General features: G+C 36.5%; 1 protein-coding gene across 1 annotated transcript in view; it reads right to left on the bottom strand.

Moving 5' to 3' along the window:
* Slc13a1 (solute carrier family 13 member 1) overlaps nucleotides 1-21,560 on the bottom strand; it is a 73,732-nt gene that overhangs the window by 45,795 nt on the left and 6,377 nt on the right. Inside the window, exons 2-3 of the mRNA XM_034519347.2 lie at nucleotides 12,857-12,985; nucleotides 1,358-1,494 (exon numbers count right to left, since the gene is read on the bottom strand). Of these exons, the coding sequence (XP_034375238.1) occupies nucleotides 1,358-1,494; nucleotides 12,857-12,985 (266 nt within the window). The remainder of the gene's footprint in view (nucleotides 1-1,357; nucleotides 1,495-12,856; nucleotides 12,986-21,560) is intronic.

The raw sequence follows: 21,560 nt of genomic DNA, 5'->3' as shown, positions 1-21,560 counted from the left end.
TTCCAATTAAATAATCTCTTTTTTAAAAAAAAATAGGTCTATATAAACAATTCTTTACCATGTTGCCAACTTGAGTATGATGAATATTTTTTTATGTGTAAAACAACATAAAATATCTTAGAAATATGTTTGAATGGAACTTATTCTTAATTTAAAAAAACTATAACTATACTATAGTTACAAACTAAAACTATATTAACATAGAGTATCTATATAATGTGTAGTTTTTCCATATTAAGAATATTAGCATCATATGAAACGTCTACTGGTGGAAATGCCTTAAACCAAGGATAATGTGATGGACAGGAGTCTTGCTTTACTGTACACTAAAGTTTCCTCTCTCCTGTAACAATGGCCAGATGATTAAAGAAAAGATTTCTATGGTACCCAAGAGGAAAAGGCTTAATTCACTGTATTTATAAAATAAATATATTTTAAAAATATTATTTGTATAATAAAATTCTAAGTAATATATTTTGTCATGTGTGTTTCATATTTGTCATATATACACAGAGAAGTGTGCATGAACTTACATGCATAGTATTAGTATTTTAGCAAAGAAATTTGCTCCACAGTGGTAAACACAGAGTCTCCTATGCCCTTGAAGAAATTATGCAACAGAAGTCAATTTTTTTTTCTTATTTTCCAAAGGATGATAAGAAGGGGGAAAAAGACCTAAGGCTTTAAAAATAGAACATTATGCAAATTGTTATGACACTGGAAATGTTCCTAGCTGATGTTTGTGTTTATAACAAGAGGTAGAGTAGAACCCAAATAGCCAATTAATTAAATGGAATGAAAAACATTCATCTCAGTGAAGGGGAATCAGTCAAATGAGTAATTTCACATATAGAAGAAAATTCTCAATTGATTTACTTTGCAACACTTGCTTTGAAAGGAAAAATGTGTTCACCTTGAAATTTTTCTGCACAGATTTGTATTCTGTCAGTAATGTCTTTGTCTTTGGTTCATAACATCCTCCCTGTTGATAAAGGATGCTCTTGAATAAGTTTTGAATGTGTAATCAGCCAAATAAACAGGATGGGATTGAAATCTACTCTGAAGTGTATCAATCTCCTGTGCTGGGGTTCAAGGCTCCTCTCATCTTTGACTCCAATGGTGGTTTAAAGCTGAGAGCGTTGTGCACATTTCTTCCAATCTCCCTGAAATTTGACCTGCAGTGAAAGGAGACTTATTGCTGTTTCCCTCCTACCCCTCAAGCTCACGTTATATCACCTTCATAATTTCATAGTTACCCAGCTACCCAAGGCATTTCCGGCATTACTTACTTAGATTTTGCTGGGCACAAAATCATATGCTTAGGATATAATCTGGGTGCTATATACAAAATACTCACCAGGCCGGATTCACCCCCACCATCATCACCATCCTCAGAGCGATCCTCTTGTGCAAATTCCATTTTTCTATGGATGTTGCTAAACAGATGACTCCAATTAGCAGAAGGTGAAAGTCTTTGAAATAAGCAGAAGCCACCTGAAATTGCAATGAAACCCATGATTATGTATCTTGGCCAGAGAATGATGTACAACAGACACTCTTAGGCTACTACTCTTAAATGTGACCTTCAACTGTGCAATTTTCTATTGTGTCAAAGGACATGTAAATGTGTTTGAATACACATTATCTATAGTTTCACCCAGAAACAGCACAATTTTAAAGAATATAGGGAAATATGTATACAAAAAGACTAGATTTTTTTAAAGATATGGATCACTTTGTACAAGTGGTGCTATTCTTTAATTTCTCCATCTAGAAATAGATGTTACTGCTAAAATGTCATAGTGGAAACGTCAGGGAATTTCACATTGGTCCCTACCTTTCAAATCTGCATCCTCACCAACCCGAATCCACAACTTTATCACTATCTGTTTTCTGATAACCGTAGTCCTCCTTCATATTTAATTGATTTCATCTTCAGAGTCATTTATTATAAAATGAATGTCCTTACCTAAAGACTGCCATCTTAAACCTTTTTTACTTATCATTACTCAGAGAGGAGCACAGTGTCCAGTCACTTTGAGCAACTATTTGCCAGAGTGATTCCAAAGAATTACCCAGCATGTTGAATACAAATATCCTGACTCTGGAAAAAATTGTGTGTTCTGTTAAGTTAGAATCTCAACTCTTAAAATTCTGGATTTTTTTTTCTCCCACGGGCCTTCACGAAACCTTTAAATGATAATTTATCTTATATTTTTCAAAAAGTGGACTAGCATCTTTCCTATTTTCAGAATGTCTTTCATTTTTAATAAATTTACTCATAATTTGTTAGAGAAAATATCTCATGCAACTGGTATTTAGAACTGACATTAGGAAATGCCTTATAAAATCAAATCACAAAGCTATGCTGAGCAAAGTCAAACCATGTTTTCTGAATGTACTGGGGGGAAAATGCCTATCCTGTGTATCTCTGGGCTTTTTTAATTTTTAGCTGCTTCGTGTGGGTTTTTTCTCCTAAGGTATTTTGTAAAGCCTTTATGCAATGTCCTATCATAGGATCCAAAGTGATGCTCTTTAACAATGGTCACTATACGCTGGGCTAACAAGTCTGAGGGGCTATGCTGAGACTGAGCTGACTGTATGTGCTGGCAAACGGAATGGGCAAAACCGAGGCTTGTGATGCAGAACCATTGCTATAGGTGGTGGCATCTGGCCATGGCTTTGAGCTCTCAGACCCTTTTATATCTTGAGAAGTGCCTCCAGGGAATATCTGCTACGTAGCCTCATATCTATGACAGTTACCAGCTGCCGGAGATGGCCGGCTGTCCTTGGAAGAGGACCTTTTCTCTTTTGTAGATTAGTGCTTAGACAACTCTGCTGTGTTTGGAGGATGACTGGGAGGAGGAAGAGTGTCGACATAGCGGAGGATGACTTATCAGAGTTCCTAGAATGGCTCCTTTTCTCTTTGGTTATCCGGATCAAAGATACTACGAGGGCTGTATGCTTGCTGGTAATTCTGCCAATTGGAACAGTAGTTTACATAGCCGCCTCGGTTATACTTGCCCCGTGGATAAAATCCTTGGTTTTGCCCACAGAAATAACAGGGTCTCCTGTAACCTCTGATGTGACCTCGGACATCTCGATTCTAATATACTCTAGGGTGATTCCTTTCTCTTTTATGAACTGGAAAACATGATCTGAAACGAGACCCAGAACTCAGCCTGTGCTTCCTTCAATGAGAGACAAACTGGCTTTGGGATTGAGACTTTGAAAACGAATGAGACTGAGATCTGGATGTAGATCTTGAGCGAAACGAAAAGAGGAAGACCAGCCTTGGATTTGTTTGTTTTTGACATCTTTGAAGAGATTACACTTCAAAGATTTTATTATGGCTTGAAACCTACAGCAAAAATTCTACTTTAGAGATGATTCGTTTGTTAAGAATGCTTGCTGTCGTCAGTCTTGGTAACACATGTCTTTAGTCCTACCACCTCGACCTGAGAGACAAAACGATTACAGCAGTCTCACAAGGGCACAACCTGCTAGAATCTTGCGCAGCGTCTGCCCACCATTACATCTTTTTAAGAATGAGAAGAATTAAATGTTCCACAACACAAAGAAATGACAACCATTTGAGGAGATGCAGATGCTCTCATTTGAGACCAAAGGGATATCTGATAGTTTTTTCTCCGCCTGCCCTCCATGATTTTATTCAATGATGAAACATCTGGAATTTCTAAGTGAGTCCTGTCGGCATTCTGACCTGCCTTGCTTCTTTTCTTTACCATCTCTTGTAACTGCTTACTTAGCTCTATGCCCCCGTCTTACGCCTGACACCTATCCTGTGGCTTCAGGAACTGATGTTTTTAAATCATCAGAAGTCTTGGCACAAGCTAGGAACTCTGTAAATGAAAATTAAATAAATTAAAGAGGAAGCAAAGAACACAATGATTTCGGAGCTTCTGCCTTCCAAATGTCTTTAGTCCTAATCCTTCCAGGCACCCAACTCTGTGCCATTACTTGCTATAACTGTTTTAGTATATTTTCTAGTGGGTCTATTCCTGTGAACACCCTTTTCCTCAGTAGTCTGTCCCTTGCTCTTTGAGAAAGTTTTCTTGGCCTACTTTGAAATATTTTAAATCTGTTGTCACAATTGTATATATTATAGAAGGTTTCATCTATGCTCTTCTTGTTTTATACATTTATGGCAAATCCTAGAGACATAATTCTTATCTCTGTGTGACTAACATGCATACTATCTAACACAGCAGCGATCAACTACACACTTGCCAAATGAGTGGTGACTTCAACCCTCTTTGTATTCTGATAGAGAACTCCAAGCTCCAGAACATGAATGCAACAGACATTTCCATTTCTCACAAACATCTAAAACTTAGTGATTCAAAATAGCAGATACCTTCTCAACTCAAATATCCTTCAGATACTTTGCTCCTCCTGTTCTCTGTTTCATGAAGAATAAAACTCCATCTATTCTGTGGACTACATCAAATTTCAGAGTTATCTGAGATTCCCTTTGCATTTCCATCCAATGTATGTGTGCTGTTCCTTTTACTGTCTCTGTATTTTAAAACGCATTGAATCTTCTGTATTCACATATGATCCCACCATTAAGGTTTCACCTTTGTTTTCTAACCTATCCTATACCACTGTTAGTTTTATGAAGTGTGAATCTAGTCACCTCATCAATCTTTTTATTCCCTTTCAGCTCATTCTGTGCTGTCTGAGACCAGATTCTATATTCTCCATTCGTCATACATAACCTGTCTGAATTTAGGCTCACTGCATCTCTTCAGCTCAATCTTTTACCACCTGCTTTCATTCAAGTGCTTTCTGTATATTTATTTCTCCAAACAGAAAAATAATTAGACATTTGTTTCCAATTTAAGCTGTAATCACCTTTTTGCATTTCCTACAAACTTCTAATCTTCCTTCATAGATTAAAACAGATGTTAATTCTTCAAAGATTTCTTTTCTTGGCCCTTTAGCTGGACTGCATGGTATTTCTCTGTTTTATCAAAAAAATGTATATTGCATTGATTTTTCTTTTACTATTAGACTAGATAACTCTGAAGATAGAATGAATTACATTAATCAGAAAGTTATGAACTTAGCATGTATGTATCACATACAGTTTGTGTTTAATAGGTATTTAATTACCAAATCCCTAGGTTCAAGAACCTTGGAGGTTATTAAATGAAAAGAAGCAAGTTATCAAAGAAGGCAATATGGTATCATAAGCATACGGGGGATACTTCTTCAAGATATAATTAAGTTTCAAAGAATAAGTGACCACTTTTTCCTAGGAAGTGTAGAAAGTTGTTCTGTAAGACCTAATACTGGAATTTTGAAAGTTGCTCTTTTTAAAATTTTGCTTATGGAAATAACTCATTGACTGCTACAGTGTGATGTTGTTGTTTCCCTAAATCTATGTATGTGACCATAACATGAACATAATATTGGCTCTACTTTCTTATAAAAGAGGGTAAAAGACATTCCCTTGTCCTTCATCATGAGTGAAACACCAAGTAAACATCTACAGAGCAGAAAGTTAACCCTTACAGACACCAAATCTATTGTTATTTTAAACTTTTATTGTATTTGTATGTAAGTGTATGTGTGTGTGCATGCACAGACATGCTTGTGTGTGTATTAGTACATATGGAAGTAAAAAAAAGGCCACTAGATCCCCTAGAGATGAATTTATAGGCAATTGTAAGTGGTTTAATGCCAGTTTGTGAAACCATACCCTGATCCTTTATAAGAGTAACAAATACTCTTTGCCACTGGAACCTCTACAGCATCTCTACTGGTACTTTAAACTTGTAACTTTCAGCCTCCAGAACCATGAGTAATTACATTTCAATTGTTTGTAAGTTCCCAGCTTCAGTGAACTTTGTTATTTTGTTTTAGACTCCTGAATGAATAATTAATACATTTAAACTTATAGCTCTGTTTAAGGTTATGTAATAAAATCTCACACTACCTTTCTCTTTCTATACCAGAATATTAGTCAACCTTTTCTCTAGTGTATCCACGATGTATACACTACCTGCAAGTTAGTCATTAGTAGCCTTCTTTTTAATCAGACTGATAACTATGGTATCAAAGTACTTATGTTAAGTAATTCTTATTTTACTTACTAATGGATATCAAGCAAAAGAAGATAGCAGGGTATAAAATATAGAAGATCAGATTAACTCTGGAACTATGTTTCAGTACTGAAGATTATATAGGAAACATTCATAAGCTACTTGGGGTTTGGTACTGTCATCAGTTTTAGAGAAATCTCTGGTTATCTTGGAATGTATCCCCAGAAAATGAGAGGAAACAACTGCATTAGTAAGTGATTAAGCACAAGAATAAGTTCAGAACTATGAGTTATTTTATGGGTATAGTGGAGGCAGATGTTGAGAAGGGTATTGATGTAGCTCTGGCTATTCTGACACTTACTGTTTAGACCACTATGGCCTCTAACACACAGAGATATACCTGTCTCTAAAGTACTGGGATTAAAAGTATGCACCACCGTGTCCAGCACGATGTTCTCGTAATCTATTTGGTTTATTAAGGGATTATCATACTTTTCAAAGGATAGATAGCAAATATGTAAATGTTCTAGGTGTTTTTGTTGTTCTTGTTTGTTGGTTTTCTTTAATGTACATGGTCCCTGTAACAATTTATTCAACTTTGTCAGTGCCATGCAAGAGCCAAAGGCAATATAAAGTAAATGGCAAGGTTGTATTGCAATAAAACTTCACTTTGAAAATTAGGAACCAAGATGGATTTACTCTCAGTTTTCAGATATTCTCTCTCTCTCTCTCTCTCTCTCTCTCTCTCTCTCTCTCTCTCTCTCTCTCTCTCTCTCTCTCTCTCTCTCCCAGCAAAGCATGGTCTACTTTGTAAACAAATTTAGGGATTAAACTTAAAGAAGAAGGTCCATATTCTTTGATTGTTGTTGTAGATGCTACCTAGATATACTTAAGGAAGAACATTGTGTATATCCTAACTGTACAGTAGAAAATTCTCTCAGAGACTAGTGGTGTGGCTCAGCTGGTACAGCTCTTGCCTAGCATGCACAGATTCCTAGGTTTTAATATCAGCACCAAATAAACCACAGCCTGTTGCATGCTTATAGTCTCAAACATACACTCAAAAGGTAGAAGCAGGAGGGTAAGAAGGTTCAGTTCATTCTTGGCTACAAAGAAAGCTTTAGGCCAAGAGGTTGTAAAATAAATAAATGAAGGAAGGAAGGAAGGATGGATGGAAGGAAGAAAAAAGGAAGTACTTATGATTTAGAAATGACACTGAAAAATATGACTATTTTGAGAGAAAAAATGGATATGTCAAGTAAAATTCATGAGGTTTAAAGTCCATTTACAAGATCAAGATAGTTACATTCCTGCCCCCAAATGGGATTTCATCTAAAATAATATGCAATTTTCAATCAAAACACCTGGGTTCCTGCCTAGTTATATAATTTATCAGCTGAGCAACCTTTGCCCAAATCAATAAAAAGTCATGAAAAATAGTTCTTCATATTGTCTGTGAGCTAAATAGTCTCTGTAAAATATGCCTTGTTGGTTAAAATTAATATGATTATATAGTTCATTTTAGAATATTTATTTCAGTTGTTTTGTTAAATGCAATGATCAAATTTCAGGTCTGCATTTTAGCTGACTTAATAGCAAATTTGACAGCCTGGTAATTGCTTCATCCTTAAAGCATTCGGATCTTAGGTTTTCACACCTTTCTGGTTTTCCTTTCATCTCAGTAACCTTTTCATCTGGTCTCCTTGCCTAATACTTTTTTCTTCTCATTATCCTGTTTCTTGTTTTGTTGTTGTCATTGTCATTGTCATTGTCATTGTCATTATCGTTATCGTTATCGTTATCGTTATCATTATCATTATCATTATCATTATTATTATTATTATTATTATTATTATTATTAACATTATTTAAACTGGCTTTTTTTGTTCATCTTAGGATGACCATGCATTTACAAGGTTTAGGGTAGCCTCAAAATTGCATCCAAAGTACTTAACTTACAGGTTTAAGCTACCATAGGCAGTGTTGACAATCTCTGAAAGTTGTAGCATCCAACACTCAACTTTGATTTTCACTCTTTCTTTTTTCTCTTTCTTTCTTTCTTTCTTTCTTAGTTTCTTTCTTTCTCTCTCTCTTTCTCTCTCTCTCTCTAGCTCTCGCTCTCCCTCTCGCTCTCGCTCTCGCTCTCGCTCTCTCTCTCTCTTTCTTTCTTTCTTTCTTCCTTAATGTTCATTGGTGTTTTGCTTGAATGGATATCTCTGTAAGGAGGTTAGAAGCCCTGAAACTGGAGTTACAGACAGCTGTGACTGCCATGAGGGGGTTGGGCATTGAGGCCAGGCCCTCTGAAAGAGCAGCTGATACTCTTAACCACCGCCTCTATGTCAACTTTCTGTTTTCACTTACTTTCCTAGATGATCTTAAGTCATAGGCTTTAAAAAATATCTACATGCTGATGATTGTCAGATCTTGTAACTCCAGATAAGCCCATGTCTCACGAACTCTGAATGTCTGGTAGGCTATATACTCCATAGTCAACATCTTCACGTAAGTACCCAATAAGCATCTCAAATATACACATCAAGCACTAAACCCCATGCTTTAGCCCAGCCAGATTGCTCCTTCTACATTCATTTCAATTTCATGGGATGCAACCACATTTCTCTATCTGACAGGAAACACCTAGAAGGCATCCTTGAATCTCTTCTTTCAATTGTATGGTATATCTAATACATAAAGTAAGTTAGTTGGCTTTTCTTTTGAACGTTATTCACAACATTGTCGACATATGTGTCACAGCCCAGTTCTGGTCTCCACCTAGCTTGCAGTAGTAGCTTGCCATCTCCTTGTTTTACTTACTTTCTCAATACAGTAGCTCAAATTATTCCTTGAAAATCAAAGTCAGATTAAGCATGTTACTTTTCTTCTAAAAACTGTTTTAAGTTTCTACGTTTTCAATTGATAAAAGCTCATCATGAACTTCTTTGGCCATGGCCAGCCCAAATCTTACCACAGCCCCTCCTTGACACCCTCATCAGTAGATTTCCCACTTAATCCTTTGGCTGTAGTCATACCATAGGCACTGACCTGCCTTGAGGCTTTTGTACTGGGGGTTTCTCACTTAAGTGGGCATTCTCCAGTACTTAAATAGCTAACATCTTCATCCCCAGTAACTCTTTATTCAGTTAAATAGTTGTTTTATCTGATTTTAAAAATTTTATTAGAGTAAATAACCCTATCTAAATTGTTATCCCTACTGATCTTCATTAACATTTTGCATTTTTCCATATCATCAAATATATTTATTTTAAGCCGGGGAGTACGTGATATATACAGATGTGTGCCCATGTGTGTGCAGATGCCTATGTCTGAGTATGTATATGTGAAGGCAAGAGGTGGACATCCGTATCTCTCTCTATCACTCTCCACCTTATTTTGGAGACAGGTTCTCTCACTAAATCTGTGGCTCGGCACTTGTATAGATTGGCTTTCCACCATGCAGACTCTGTCTTCTACTCCCTGGAGCTGACATTATAGGTTTATGGTGCCACACCTGGCTTTTTGTGTGGCTACTGAGGATCTACATTCCTACCCTTGTATTTGCATAGCAAGTAGATTAAATACTAAGCTGTCTTTTCAGAACCCAGCAATTACATTTTAAACAAACTATTTAACTCATCTATCAGATATATCCCTTATCCTAAAATAAATAAGGAAATTTGTCTATTTTTATTCATGAAAAATTTTCAAAGTTTTACTTATTAATATTTTCCAAGTGTCTGGTAGGCACTTAAATATTTGTTGAGTGACTGAGTAAATGTAGTATACAACATCCATATATGCATAGATCTTTTCTCATATATTTTATTTATAAATGTATTCTCAATTATAGTAATACTAATGTCTGTTATAGAAGATCAAATTGATCATACTCACTACTTAGCAGTTTAGATTTAACTCAACAGTATAAAAATTTAATAGTCGTTGGTATTTTTCAATTATAGAAATGCATACAGCAAGGTTAGATAGTCAGCATTGGCTTTAAAGAAATAAATTTAAGTGTATTAAATTAAATAGATAAAATTATAAATATTGAGTCCAAAGAACGACATGGTTAGCACTCTCTCTACTTGGGTGAAGAGACTCACCTACTCACTGATAAGATTTGATATTCAAAACTGCAGACATGAGGTATATCAATAATGTAATACACTCAAAACTGTTGCTATAAAAAGTCATGGGTGTTGTATTATCATCTGAACATTGTTTTACATCTTTTATTTGGTTGTATAACCTTGGTTTATGCAGCTTCATGTTCAACTTATATATGATACAAACATACTCAACTCATACCTTTCTGACTAAATCTGTAACTCTGTCCTCACTATCTTTGTCAGATATTTACTGATTAAAGGTTAATTGTCCTTTGTAGAAAATGAATCACAAGATGGAAGAACATGTCTCACTACTAAACATTCTAAGTGCTTTGACCTCCTGTAAGCTCCAGTTCTGCTTACTAGGTCAAGAGACTCAAAGGACAGAAAGATCAGACCAGAATGTAGATGGTGTAGGTTTTTGCCTTTGCAGCACTCCAGATAATTCTAAAATGATCTGATTTTGTCAATATAGTAGTTAACACTAACTAATATTTATTGAGTACTTACTTTGTGGCTGATTTTACATTTGCTAACTTTGATAGTTAATATTGTCAACTTAATGTCATCTAAAATCATCTGGAATACCAGCCTGATAAAATGCCAATAAGGGATTTTCTAGATTAGATTAGCCTCTAGGCATACCGGAGGGCAATTTATCTAGGTTGGGTTCATTGAGGTGGGAATATTTGCCCTGTGTGGGTAACACCATCCTATGGATTTTTATCCTGGACTGAATAAAAAAAGAAGAAATTGAGTTGAACACTCGCATTCCTTGCTCTTTGCCTTCTGACTGCAGATACAATGTTACCAGCTGCCTTAAATTTCTTCTGCTACTATTTCCCCAGAATGATAGACAGTACAACCAAACTGTGAGCCAAAGTTAACCATTTCTGCCTTAATTTACTCTTGTTAGGATACTTTATCCCAGCAGCAGAAAACATAGTTAATTGGTTAACCTGCTTGTTTTTAAGTATTGTCAACAAGCAAAGTAACTAGAGTTAGTTCTGGAAGGAGATAAGATGGGATGAGGGGTGGTGGTGATAGAGTTAACTAAAGGTGGTAGGTTTGAAGAGGGGAGTTAAAATCTAGAAATCACACAGACTGGAGATACGGGTGGCATTAATGTTTAATTTCCAAGAAATGCTACCTGCATTTATGATGTTTATTTGCAGAACAGATGTGAAGCAAAACTTGCATGGGTCAATGTAATTGAATGTCAGACTTAGTCTAAATGAAACTGAACTTCTTGAAAGTCAAAATTACCACTCTTGTGACTTACTGACGACCTACAACCAGAAAAACATAACATGGAATGAGGTCATCTGTAAGACATAAAATGGAGGAGATGCCTGCCCTAGATGAAAGTTGTCTCTGAAAAATTCTTCTTCACTTCTAAGACCTGAAGGCTAGTGATGATGTCACCTTTGAGAATAAAGGATTTCTGAACAAGTACTACCAGCAACAGTGGTGCAACTACTGTTAGCTCCTGCAACATATTTGCTATGTCTGATTGGTCTTTTCCACTCCACATGTTAGACCACCTAAGAAACTTAGAATTTGGGGCTCAAGATTCCTCAGAAACTGAACCTCAGCCTAGAGGGAAGAGCAATGGAATAATAACCTTTGCCATGCTCTTCTCCAAAACAATCATAATTAGAAAGAACAAAAGAAAAGTTGGGAGGAAGATCAAGCACGGTATGAAAAGAGGAACAGACAAGATCATAAATATAAAAAGAATTTGGCTCCTACTTGGGGAAGAATTATGTGCAAATGAAGCAGGAACAACTCCTCTTGTAGGAAGAAGTTAACCAAGACTAGTTAGAAAGAAAAGCCTCCATTCACACAAAAGATGTGTCAGCACCCAGACAATGGTATTATATCCAAGAAGAAGGCAGAAAGACAGTCATACTGCACTGACTGACTGTATGATCTTGAGGGCTTTCCCAAGAATGCTACTGCTCTAAAGTTGTAAGTCTTTTAGGTAGTTATTTATTCCTGCCTGGAGACTGAATGGAGATAAGTGCTCTGGTTTCAGGGTGTTTTGTGTATTTAAGGGGAAACTGAATTTATTTTCTTTAGATGGGTACCCTTAGACTGCATAAAGGTAAAGTAAATAAATAAATAAATAAATAACAGTTCTCAGCATAAACTCTTCTCAGCAAGATCAAACTAGAAATGCACATGAAAGCTAATTTGACTTTATCTTTTGAAGTACCATGTTTTTGGGAAAGAAAACCAGGGAGCGTTTTTTTTTTTTTTTTTTTTTTTTTTTTTTTTTTTTTTTCATTAAAAGCACAAATTGTGTTTGCTTTAAAAAAACAAACAAACCACTGTCAGTTCAAATTCTATGGAATTTGGGAATTGTACAAGATTATTCAGGATGTGAATGAGTAGCCTCTTTAGTTGGGAGAAAGGTGCCAGCTGTAAATGTCAGCAAGAGAATATGGTCACATTTCTTCTATAGAGACATATGACTCAAGAAACTATGACCTGTTTGTTCATTGAAGATAAAAACAGACATGCAGTATCTCAGAGAAGGAGTACTTGAATGTTTGGAACACTTACAAAGAAGTCTTATGTCAGGATCATGGCTTCTTTTAAAGACAACTTTTCTCAAATGATGTCGCCACATAAATAAAGGAATCAAAATTTAACAGCATTTGAAGAACTTACATGTGAAGAAGACATAATCCCAAACATGGGGAACATTAACCCAGGCAATAGAGCTGTGATTGACAGGGGCAATGCTTCTGTGATCCAAAATATGGCAATAACAAAGAGGATGTAGGCACATTCTGCTTCCTGCAAAGAACCAAGACAAGGTGTAAGGTGAAAAAAAATGACCCTCAGAAATCATTCTTCAAATCATGACTACTTTTTCTGGGTGGTGCTCAGGAGGAAGGAGTTGTGACATTTTTTGCATCATTAAGTTACCACCAAATAGTTATTTTTAGGGGGTTTGAAGCAAAAATTAATAAAGGTGGAAATGAAAACCTGGAAATTTTCCCATTTCCTTTCATATTTCCTTCCAAACAGATCATCTTCGTATCAATTTTCTGTACTCAAAATAGTATCTGTGGCTGTCTATCTATACTGCCACTTGGACTCTCAAATGGACTGAATGCTGCTGGAATAGGCAGCCTGCAGACATTTCTTCATGATGACCTCTCTTTTGATTTTATTGCCTTTATCTTTTAATTGTGTCTGTATGGGTAGGACCTGCATCCATATTTTTAACCAGAGAAATCAGAGCAAGCACAGTGAGAAGATCAGTGGCTCAGACGAGCCTGAATCCAGCTTCTAAGCACATGAACCTGGGGATGCAGAGGTGTCCAGCTTGCATTTGTAAGGATGGCAGCTGAGCTACTGTGGACAATATAGAAGGATTCAAAGGGAACCTTAATGCTAGTGAAATCTGTTGTTTTGCTTAGTCTAAAACTGTAGGTTCCTACAGTTCTAGGACACTGAAAGGAAGGGGTTAACTTTATAAACCATCTGTGACTTATATAATTTGCTATGCAATCACCTGAAATGTGCTAAACAATCAATAAGTGTTGTCATCTGCTACATTGCTGCTTCTATTTCTCATGCTCCTTGCTGTCTGAGAACTCTGAATTGCATTTGGAAATTTACTGGGACTGTGGCTAGGGCTTTGATGAAGTCTTTTCTTTAGGCCCATCCAATACCCAGCTTTCCTCTCTATGATTCAGTGGCATCTGGCTGAATCTTCTGGGCTGGGTTTTTGCTCCCCAACATCTTTGCTCTTTCAGAGAATCTAAGAGATGCTTAATAAGCCCAGACTCTGCCATATCTTCATTGTGTTATATTTTTAAAGGAAAAAGAATAAAGGTATTTTGATGTTGACAGTTTTTACAGAGTTTGCCTCTGTAGTCTTGACAAACAATAAAAAAGCGAAATAAAGCAGAACCTTGACTGAATCCTTCTAAACAGCTCTGGAGAGAATCTGTGGGCACTAGTTTAATTTAAAATGCCAGTGTAGAGGGAAGGCTGTTTATTTTCTTTTAACGACAATCCACAGATAGCCCCAAAACTTTTCCTTACAGCTTTACATTTTTTTTTTGCCATATATGGAAAAACATAGGTTTTAAAGACAACATGAGTCCCTTGACTATCATACTCCCTAGTTCTGACCAACCCATCTCCTGATACTATTTATTGTTCTTACATTAAGTCTCAAATATGTCCCTATGCCTCCATCCAAGTCCATTACAGGGAAGCTTGTCCCAAGACCAGATCATTTTCTAAGAACACAATTGATTTTATCATTTCTTCCATAAAGGTCTGTCTACCCAGAAAATACTTTGGAGCAACCACATATAATGGTCTGCATCAAAAAAATGAGTGGAAACTCAAATGAGGCTGCTGAGTTCTGGTTACCACTTCTAACTTCTGCCATAGACTAGAATTTTACCCCAACAGCCCTAATCTACTCAGAAGGGGCAGCTTTGGTCACAGAAGTTTCAATTGCTGAATGACATCCTTTCCTGGAAGATTTTCATAATGTACCAACACAGCTCTAACTTCAGTCAGCACCTTTTTTTTGCTTTATTTTTGTATTTGTGATAATTCACAACTTCCATCCTGTATTTATTCCCCTTTACTCTATAATCAGACTTATACAAATACTTTTTGACATCAGTTCTCTACTTTTGGGTCAGACATGGTGGCCCACACCCTTAGTCCCAGCATTTGGGAGACTGAGGCAGGAGGAAGAGGGATACCCTGAGATAGAAACTAGCCTGGTTTATGAAACATGTATGGGTCTAGCAAGATCTACATAGCAAGACTGTGTCAAGGCAAACAAACAAGTCTCCTTTTTACAACATTTTGATGTTTGGATCTGATCTTGCCTTTTTATTTTGCACCACATTCTAATTTACAACATTTGTCCAGGTGTCTACCAGTAAGCTTCAATATCTCCTGTAAGGCTTCTTTACATTGGGTCTGCTCAAATCCTGGGCCCTTTACCTTACTTAATGATTTGAAATACCTTTAAGCCTAACAAGAAAGTTCAATTTCTTTCACTCACAATGCTTGTATTTCTTTACATATGTGTCTATTTGTATATGTGTACAAATTTGACTTGAGATTTATGAATCAGTAGATTTTATAGTAAAACATAATGAATTTTTGTCTTTACCTTAACAAATGAGAGGCTGGGTAACATTAGTATTATATTGTACAGGGCAACAATTCTCCAGATTCTTGGAAACTTGTATCTTAGAAAGTGACAGCTTTTTTCTAGTTCTGCATAGCTCTTCCCTCTTCCTTCTCTTCCTTTCCCATCTTTAGTTAGCATTTGAGTGAAATGTCTAGAAACAAACCATTCCCTACTTGTTCTGATTTTTTATTTGTTTTCCTATCCCTGAGTTATCATATTTGCTCATTGGCTTTCCCTGCATATATCCAACATAATCAACAACACAAGATCATCTGGAAACTTGCAAGAAATGTATGCCTGTTCATGGATATACTGAAACAAGACAAACATTTTCAAGGTAACCAGGGGTGAAGATCAAAAAGCTATGGGATATATGATCACTCAGTCTTTTCTTCTCATATTTACCTCTTGGTCCAGAATCTTGCTTTCAGGGAATATCCTTCTGCCAGGTGAAATTCCTAGATCTGTAAGCTATTTGGAAAGTCTGACATGCTGCTTTCTGCAGTTCAAAATTATATACCATTCAATGGAGTTTTCCACAATGACATGTGAACATAACTTTTTTCATATGAGTAATTCATGGGATTATAATTGCACCATGCTTCTGTTGTCTCTGTAAACTAAACTAGGATTTGTAGAAATTTTCCATGCCTGAAGGAAACTCAAAGTCTAGAAAAGGAAGAAACAGAGTCACCCTTGTCAAAATAGAGTGAGGGAATTGTTTTTTTCCATCTCAAGCCCACCCACCTCCAAGGTCTGGTAAAAGTTTGCAATGGTTGTGATGTTGTTATAATAACCTGCAACCAAGGCAAGCATGCATTTTAATCCAAATTCTGTTCTGGAGTTAGAAAAATTTTTTAATATTATAAATATGTGAACAGAGAGACAGAAACCAGAATAATAGCTATTTTATCTTGTTTGTATATTTTGACTGAAAATGCAGGAAGAGAAGACATATTTGAAATTATGACTATCACAGACTTTAAAAAACGCTTTTAAAGTCCATGATACCTTTTTCAAAATGCCATATGTGAAGTGAACAGAATGAAGGTGGGGAAGGAATGAAAAGAGGAAGGGAAAGAAGAAAAAAGAAAACAACAAAAAAAAATTACCCACGAACCTCATCAGGACCAATAGTGCCACTTACGTGTTCAAAATCTCTAGATGCCCCCACTGTTTGGGTACATTTGTTTTAGGAAACAAGACACTCATTCAAGCAGTATATGGTTATCAGCTATTCCATTAAATCAAAATGAAGGAGATGGACTACCCCTTAATCTAAGATGCCTACCGTGTGAGCACTGGACCTCCCTGGCTCACTCTTGAGTGTCTCTACCTTTCCCTGCTCCAGGAAGGTTTTCTGTCACTAAGGGTGACAGAAATGTTGTGGAAGACACTTTTCCTTTACATTAAAAATACCCAGGCATTAAACTTGTGGAGCAATCCATTTTAAAATAGCCTTAGAAATTCTAAAATATTTAGGACAGAAAAATTACATAACAGGTATAGTTGTTTACTTTGCCATATTGAACAAATATGGATATTCAGTTCCATTTATTTTTTTTAAAGAGATAAAAATGTTTCTGTGAAAAGCTCTTCAGAGTCACTCCCTCATGTTCTTTCTCTGTACTCGCCCCCGAGATTTTCCTCTGTCTAGCATGTGGTTTGTCTCCTTCCATCTGTGCTTTGTGATTTCTGTTATATAGAGACCATTAGTATTTTAATAACCATGTTTTTTTTTCTCTTCTTTGTGAGTGGTGTCTGCCTGTGTACACATTTGTGTAGGAGTGCACTTGCCTGTACATTTATGTGTGGAAGTCAAAGGTTTACATTAGAATGTCTTCCTCAACCACTTCCATGTTTTTGACAGGCTTTTATTGAACCCAGGGCTCAACATCTGGGCTAGCCTGGTTGGCTGGTGATCCAAGGCATCCTCCTCTCTCTGCCTCCCAGAATGGGGGTTGCAGGTACTTACCACCACACCTGGCTTTAGCATGAGTGCTGGAGACCCAAACTCAGATATTCATGCTCTCTGAGCCATCTCCCCAAGCTCAATATGCACTTTTAAAATTAAAATGCTTTACTCTGTATCATTTTGTGACTTCCTCACTAAGTATTTTGCATTGCAAGCACATTCATTCTAATATATGTACGACTGTTGTTAAACTCATTTTAAGTGGATCAAATTTTCCTTGCTAAGGAATATATTAGCATTTGTGTGTATAGCTTTCTAACTCTTCCTAATTTTTCAATACTGTATAGCTGTGAATATCTTTGTATCTCAGCTCCATATAAATATAGGAAGAATACTTTCAATCCTAGAACAGAAAACAAATAGCAACATTTTGTGGTTGAAGAGCCCATTTAAGCTTATTTAGCTATTCCCATGTTTCTATTTATTAGTATATATGATAGTAATACTAATTTTGTATCTTATATTTATTATGTGTATAATTTGTACAGTATTGGTTTTGGTACAACAGTGAGAAATAATCCAACTTCTCTTTCGCTCCTTCTCCAAACTGTTTCTTACAACAACACCACTCTTTTAATTTCTATGGTTTTTCAATAAGGTTTCTGATCTACATGGAAAATTGCTTTATTTTTCTCAAACTTGCCTTAATAGACTTGAGTTTTACTTGAAAAATAAAATTTAGAATCACAGTTTCATCCTAGACTTTGTTGTACTTCTCAGACGGGTGTACACCCTAAGTGTTGTTCTGTTTCCCATTGTTATAAGGAACATACCCAAGACTGGATAGTCTTTTTTCAGTCTCATGAGCATCACATGATGGTGGTATCACAATAAGGGAAGTACATGTAAATAAAGATGATAAGATCAAATAAGAGACTAAGAAAGGCCCAGACTTGCTATTTTTTACAACTCAGTCTCATGATTCTACCCTTTTAATTGTCAACTACTAGTTGACAATTTTGCCAGAAGGTCACACTCAGCCCATGTCCCAACTCAACACTTTTCTGTTAACTAATCTTTCTTCACCATAACTGAACCTAATCTAATTCTCATACCCTCCAACAACTTGACTGGATAATGGACCTACTTTGCTCTCTCTGACTGTTAATATAGCTTAGCCTTGCCAGATTGCTCTGAGGATGGTACCCATTTCTTTTTTCTTAGCACTAAAATATAGATACCCTGGCCTACAAGATATCCTAATTCTAATTGGATCCTCTTCCCTGTTTTCCTGAGCATCTTCTTATCTGACCAGTCCTGAATAACCATGATGGTCTATTTCTAGATAGTTCCATTTAGCCAACCCCATATCATCCCGCCCTCTTTTGAATCCTCCTACATGAATGTGACCAGTGTCCCCAGTCTTTAATCTTCCACTTCCATTCAATTGAAGTGTGATGGGGCAATTGTGGTGATTATTTCAGCAATCCTAATCACTGGGAGTTTCTTATATAGGAAAAAGAAAACTTTTGGATGCCAAGATAACCATGGTAAAGGAAATACTCATTCTGATACAGTTGATATCCAAGGCTCTTGAAATCTCTACTGCCTTCTCATCTTCTTATTAGGGTCATATTTTTAGATAATACTAAAGTCTACATTTTGACATTCTGGAAGGTTTTTCTTCCTTGAGTTTGCCTCTTGATATTGATGGGTAGGTGAGACTTGCCAAATATTTAAGAAACCTAGACCAAAGCTTCCCAATCCAATAAGCCTCTCTATACCTTAATTTGTTCTCCTGATTGACTCTGTAGCTCTGAGGACATTTAAACACTTTTACTCGGAGCGTTTGGTGATCTCCTCTCTTTCAAAAGAAATCTATTCCTTACTATTTGGCTGACCTCTGGGGATATATTTCCAAGTGCTGGCAGAGTGGAGTATTGATCCTTCAAGGGAAGGGTATAGAGTACAGTATACTTTTAAAAATCTAAAATTAATGATAGACACTAGGCCAATTCAAACATCTGTAGGAATATTATTACCTGACACTTAGCTATCAACCTTGCTGCAAGCTAGCCAAAGGATTATCAGGAAACAAGGCAAACACAATACAGATTAGTATAAAGTTTACCCTTACAAAAATACCTAATAAAGTGCCCCAACTTACTCAGGCATAAGGCAGGAAGAATACTCCTCTGACACCTTCCTAATCAGTAAACCTTCTGGCTGTACCTGAGCCATGCCTTGGCATGGTCCTGTTATTCGTCTTATCCATGTATGGTACTGTCACAGTAAATTGCTTATGTTAGTTGATGTATACAAGTCATCCTTGAAGAAACTGAATTCAACCATGAAAAGAGACATTTCTCCTGAGGAAGTTGCTTACCACTCAAAACCCCCAACACACTTCTGAGTTATAAATTTTATTTCATTGCTTTGAATTTCTATGACTATCTTTATTCATGTTTAACATAATTTTTAAGAGTTTTCTGTCTATTCTTGCTTATACTTCTATTTTTAGAGACTCTCTCTTCATAGATAGAGAGATAGACAAATAGATGATAGATATAGATACATGCTTCTCCTTTCCTACATTGCTGATTCCTGATTATTTTCATTGAACTTTGGGTGTTTTCACCTGCTTATTGATTTCTGCATTCTTCATTATTGTAGTGCATTTTTGAAGCTTTCAAAAGTATCCTGAGTAGTAATTGTTTTACTTATTTTATATATATTTAAAAATTGAGTCATAATTATATTATTTTCTCTTCCCCATTCCTCTCTTCAACCCTTTCAACATACCTCCCTTGCTATGTCTGAACTTCATGATTTCTTTTTCTTTACATTTTATTGCATATATATGCATAAATATTCCTAAATATATTAATACAACCTGCTATAAATTCATCTACAGAACAATTCCTCTACCTAAGTTCATAGCAAAAGGGGTGGAAAGATTGGAAGAGCCAGAGAAACAGGAAGACTGCTGTGAGGCTTTGTCTCATAGAGATGCCAAAGAAGTTACATTCAATGAAGTTTCATCAACATGACTGTCTAAGCAAGATCTGAGCAAGCATGATGACACCAGTGGGCATGTTACCATGAAAAGACCATGGCGCTTTAACCCTAGACAAAGAATTGCAGGTAACTAAGGAATGCTGAGAACAGGAGGAATAGTCTTCCTTGGGGAAGACTCGCCCCGCCCCCGAGCCAAATTGATTTCTAATACCAAGTGGTCAACCCTGAACTCATCATATACACAAAGGGAACTTTACAATTGTTCTATTTGTGTGCTTTCTTTTTTTTATATATACTTATCTTTCTGCTCTAGAAGTTTCACTTTTACCTCCCTTAGTCCGTAGATAAGATTCTGTCAGCTGAGAGTCCTTATCCTGCTAGTATGACCCAAATGGCACATCTGACTACATGAGGGAGCTGATGTGTGGTTCTTTCTGTCCTGGAAAACTGGAAGTGCCTGATTCCTATGGACCAGAGGCAGTGGCCAATCTTGCTTGTTTTGTCTTTCAGGAATTAAAGAATATTTCTTCAGCCCTTAGTTTCTGGTGCTGAGCTATATCTGATCCCAGAATATTTTTGAGAACTGTTGACTATGAGTTCTCTATGTTTATTCTGCTTTTATATTTGCTAACTTTTTTTTTTTTGGTTTTTCGAGACAGGGTTTCTCTGTGTAGTCCTGGCTGTCCTGGAACTCACTCTGTAGACCAGGCTGGCTTCGAACTCAGAAATCCGCCTGTCTCTGCCTCCCAAGTGCTGGGATTAAAGGCGTGCGCCACCACCGCCCGGCTGCTAACTTATTTTGATACTTACTCAAAACACTCTTTGTCAATACAAGCACAAGTTTCCTTGGACTTAAGAATCTGTCGCTTAATTGCAAAACTTGATATACTTTTAAAGATCCCTATCTGTGAAGATGGAAGGTATGGAGCTCAGTGTTACAGTCAGGGGAACATAGCATCTCTGGTCAGATTTTAGACTTTAAAAATGAATAGCAGAGACAGCCAGTTGGTGGTTTCATATGCCAGGTATCAGGGATATTTTTAACTCCCCTTTTCATTAAACTTCAATAACTAGCTAGCACCTGAGAGGCATGGCTTTCATCTCACCCCCACCTCACCCTCATACAAGTGAATTGGAAATAATCACTATTCTACATTTTATGCATTAAGATGAAATCCATGAATTAAGATCACAATCACCTGAGGATTTTGTTAACCAAGTCCAGAAGCTGGGATTTTACAGAAGAATCTGAGGTGAGTCTA

The sequence above is a fragment of the Arvicanthis niloticus genome, chromosome 15 (assembly GCF_011762505.2).
Source record: "Arvicanthis niloticus isolate mArvNil1 chromosome 15, mArvNil1.pat.X, whole genome shotgun sequence".
NCBI classification, from domain to species: Eukaryota; Metazoa; Chordata; class Mammalia; order Rodentia; family Muridae; genus Arvicanthis; species Arvicanthis niloticus.
This window is presented reverse-complemented; position numbering and strand designations above follow the sequence as displayed.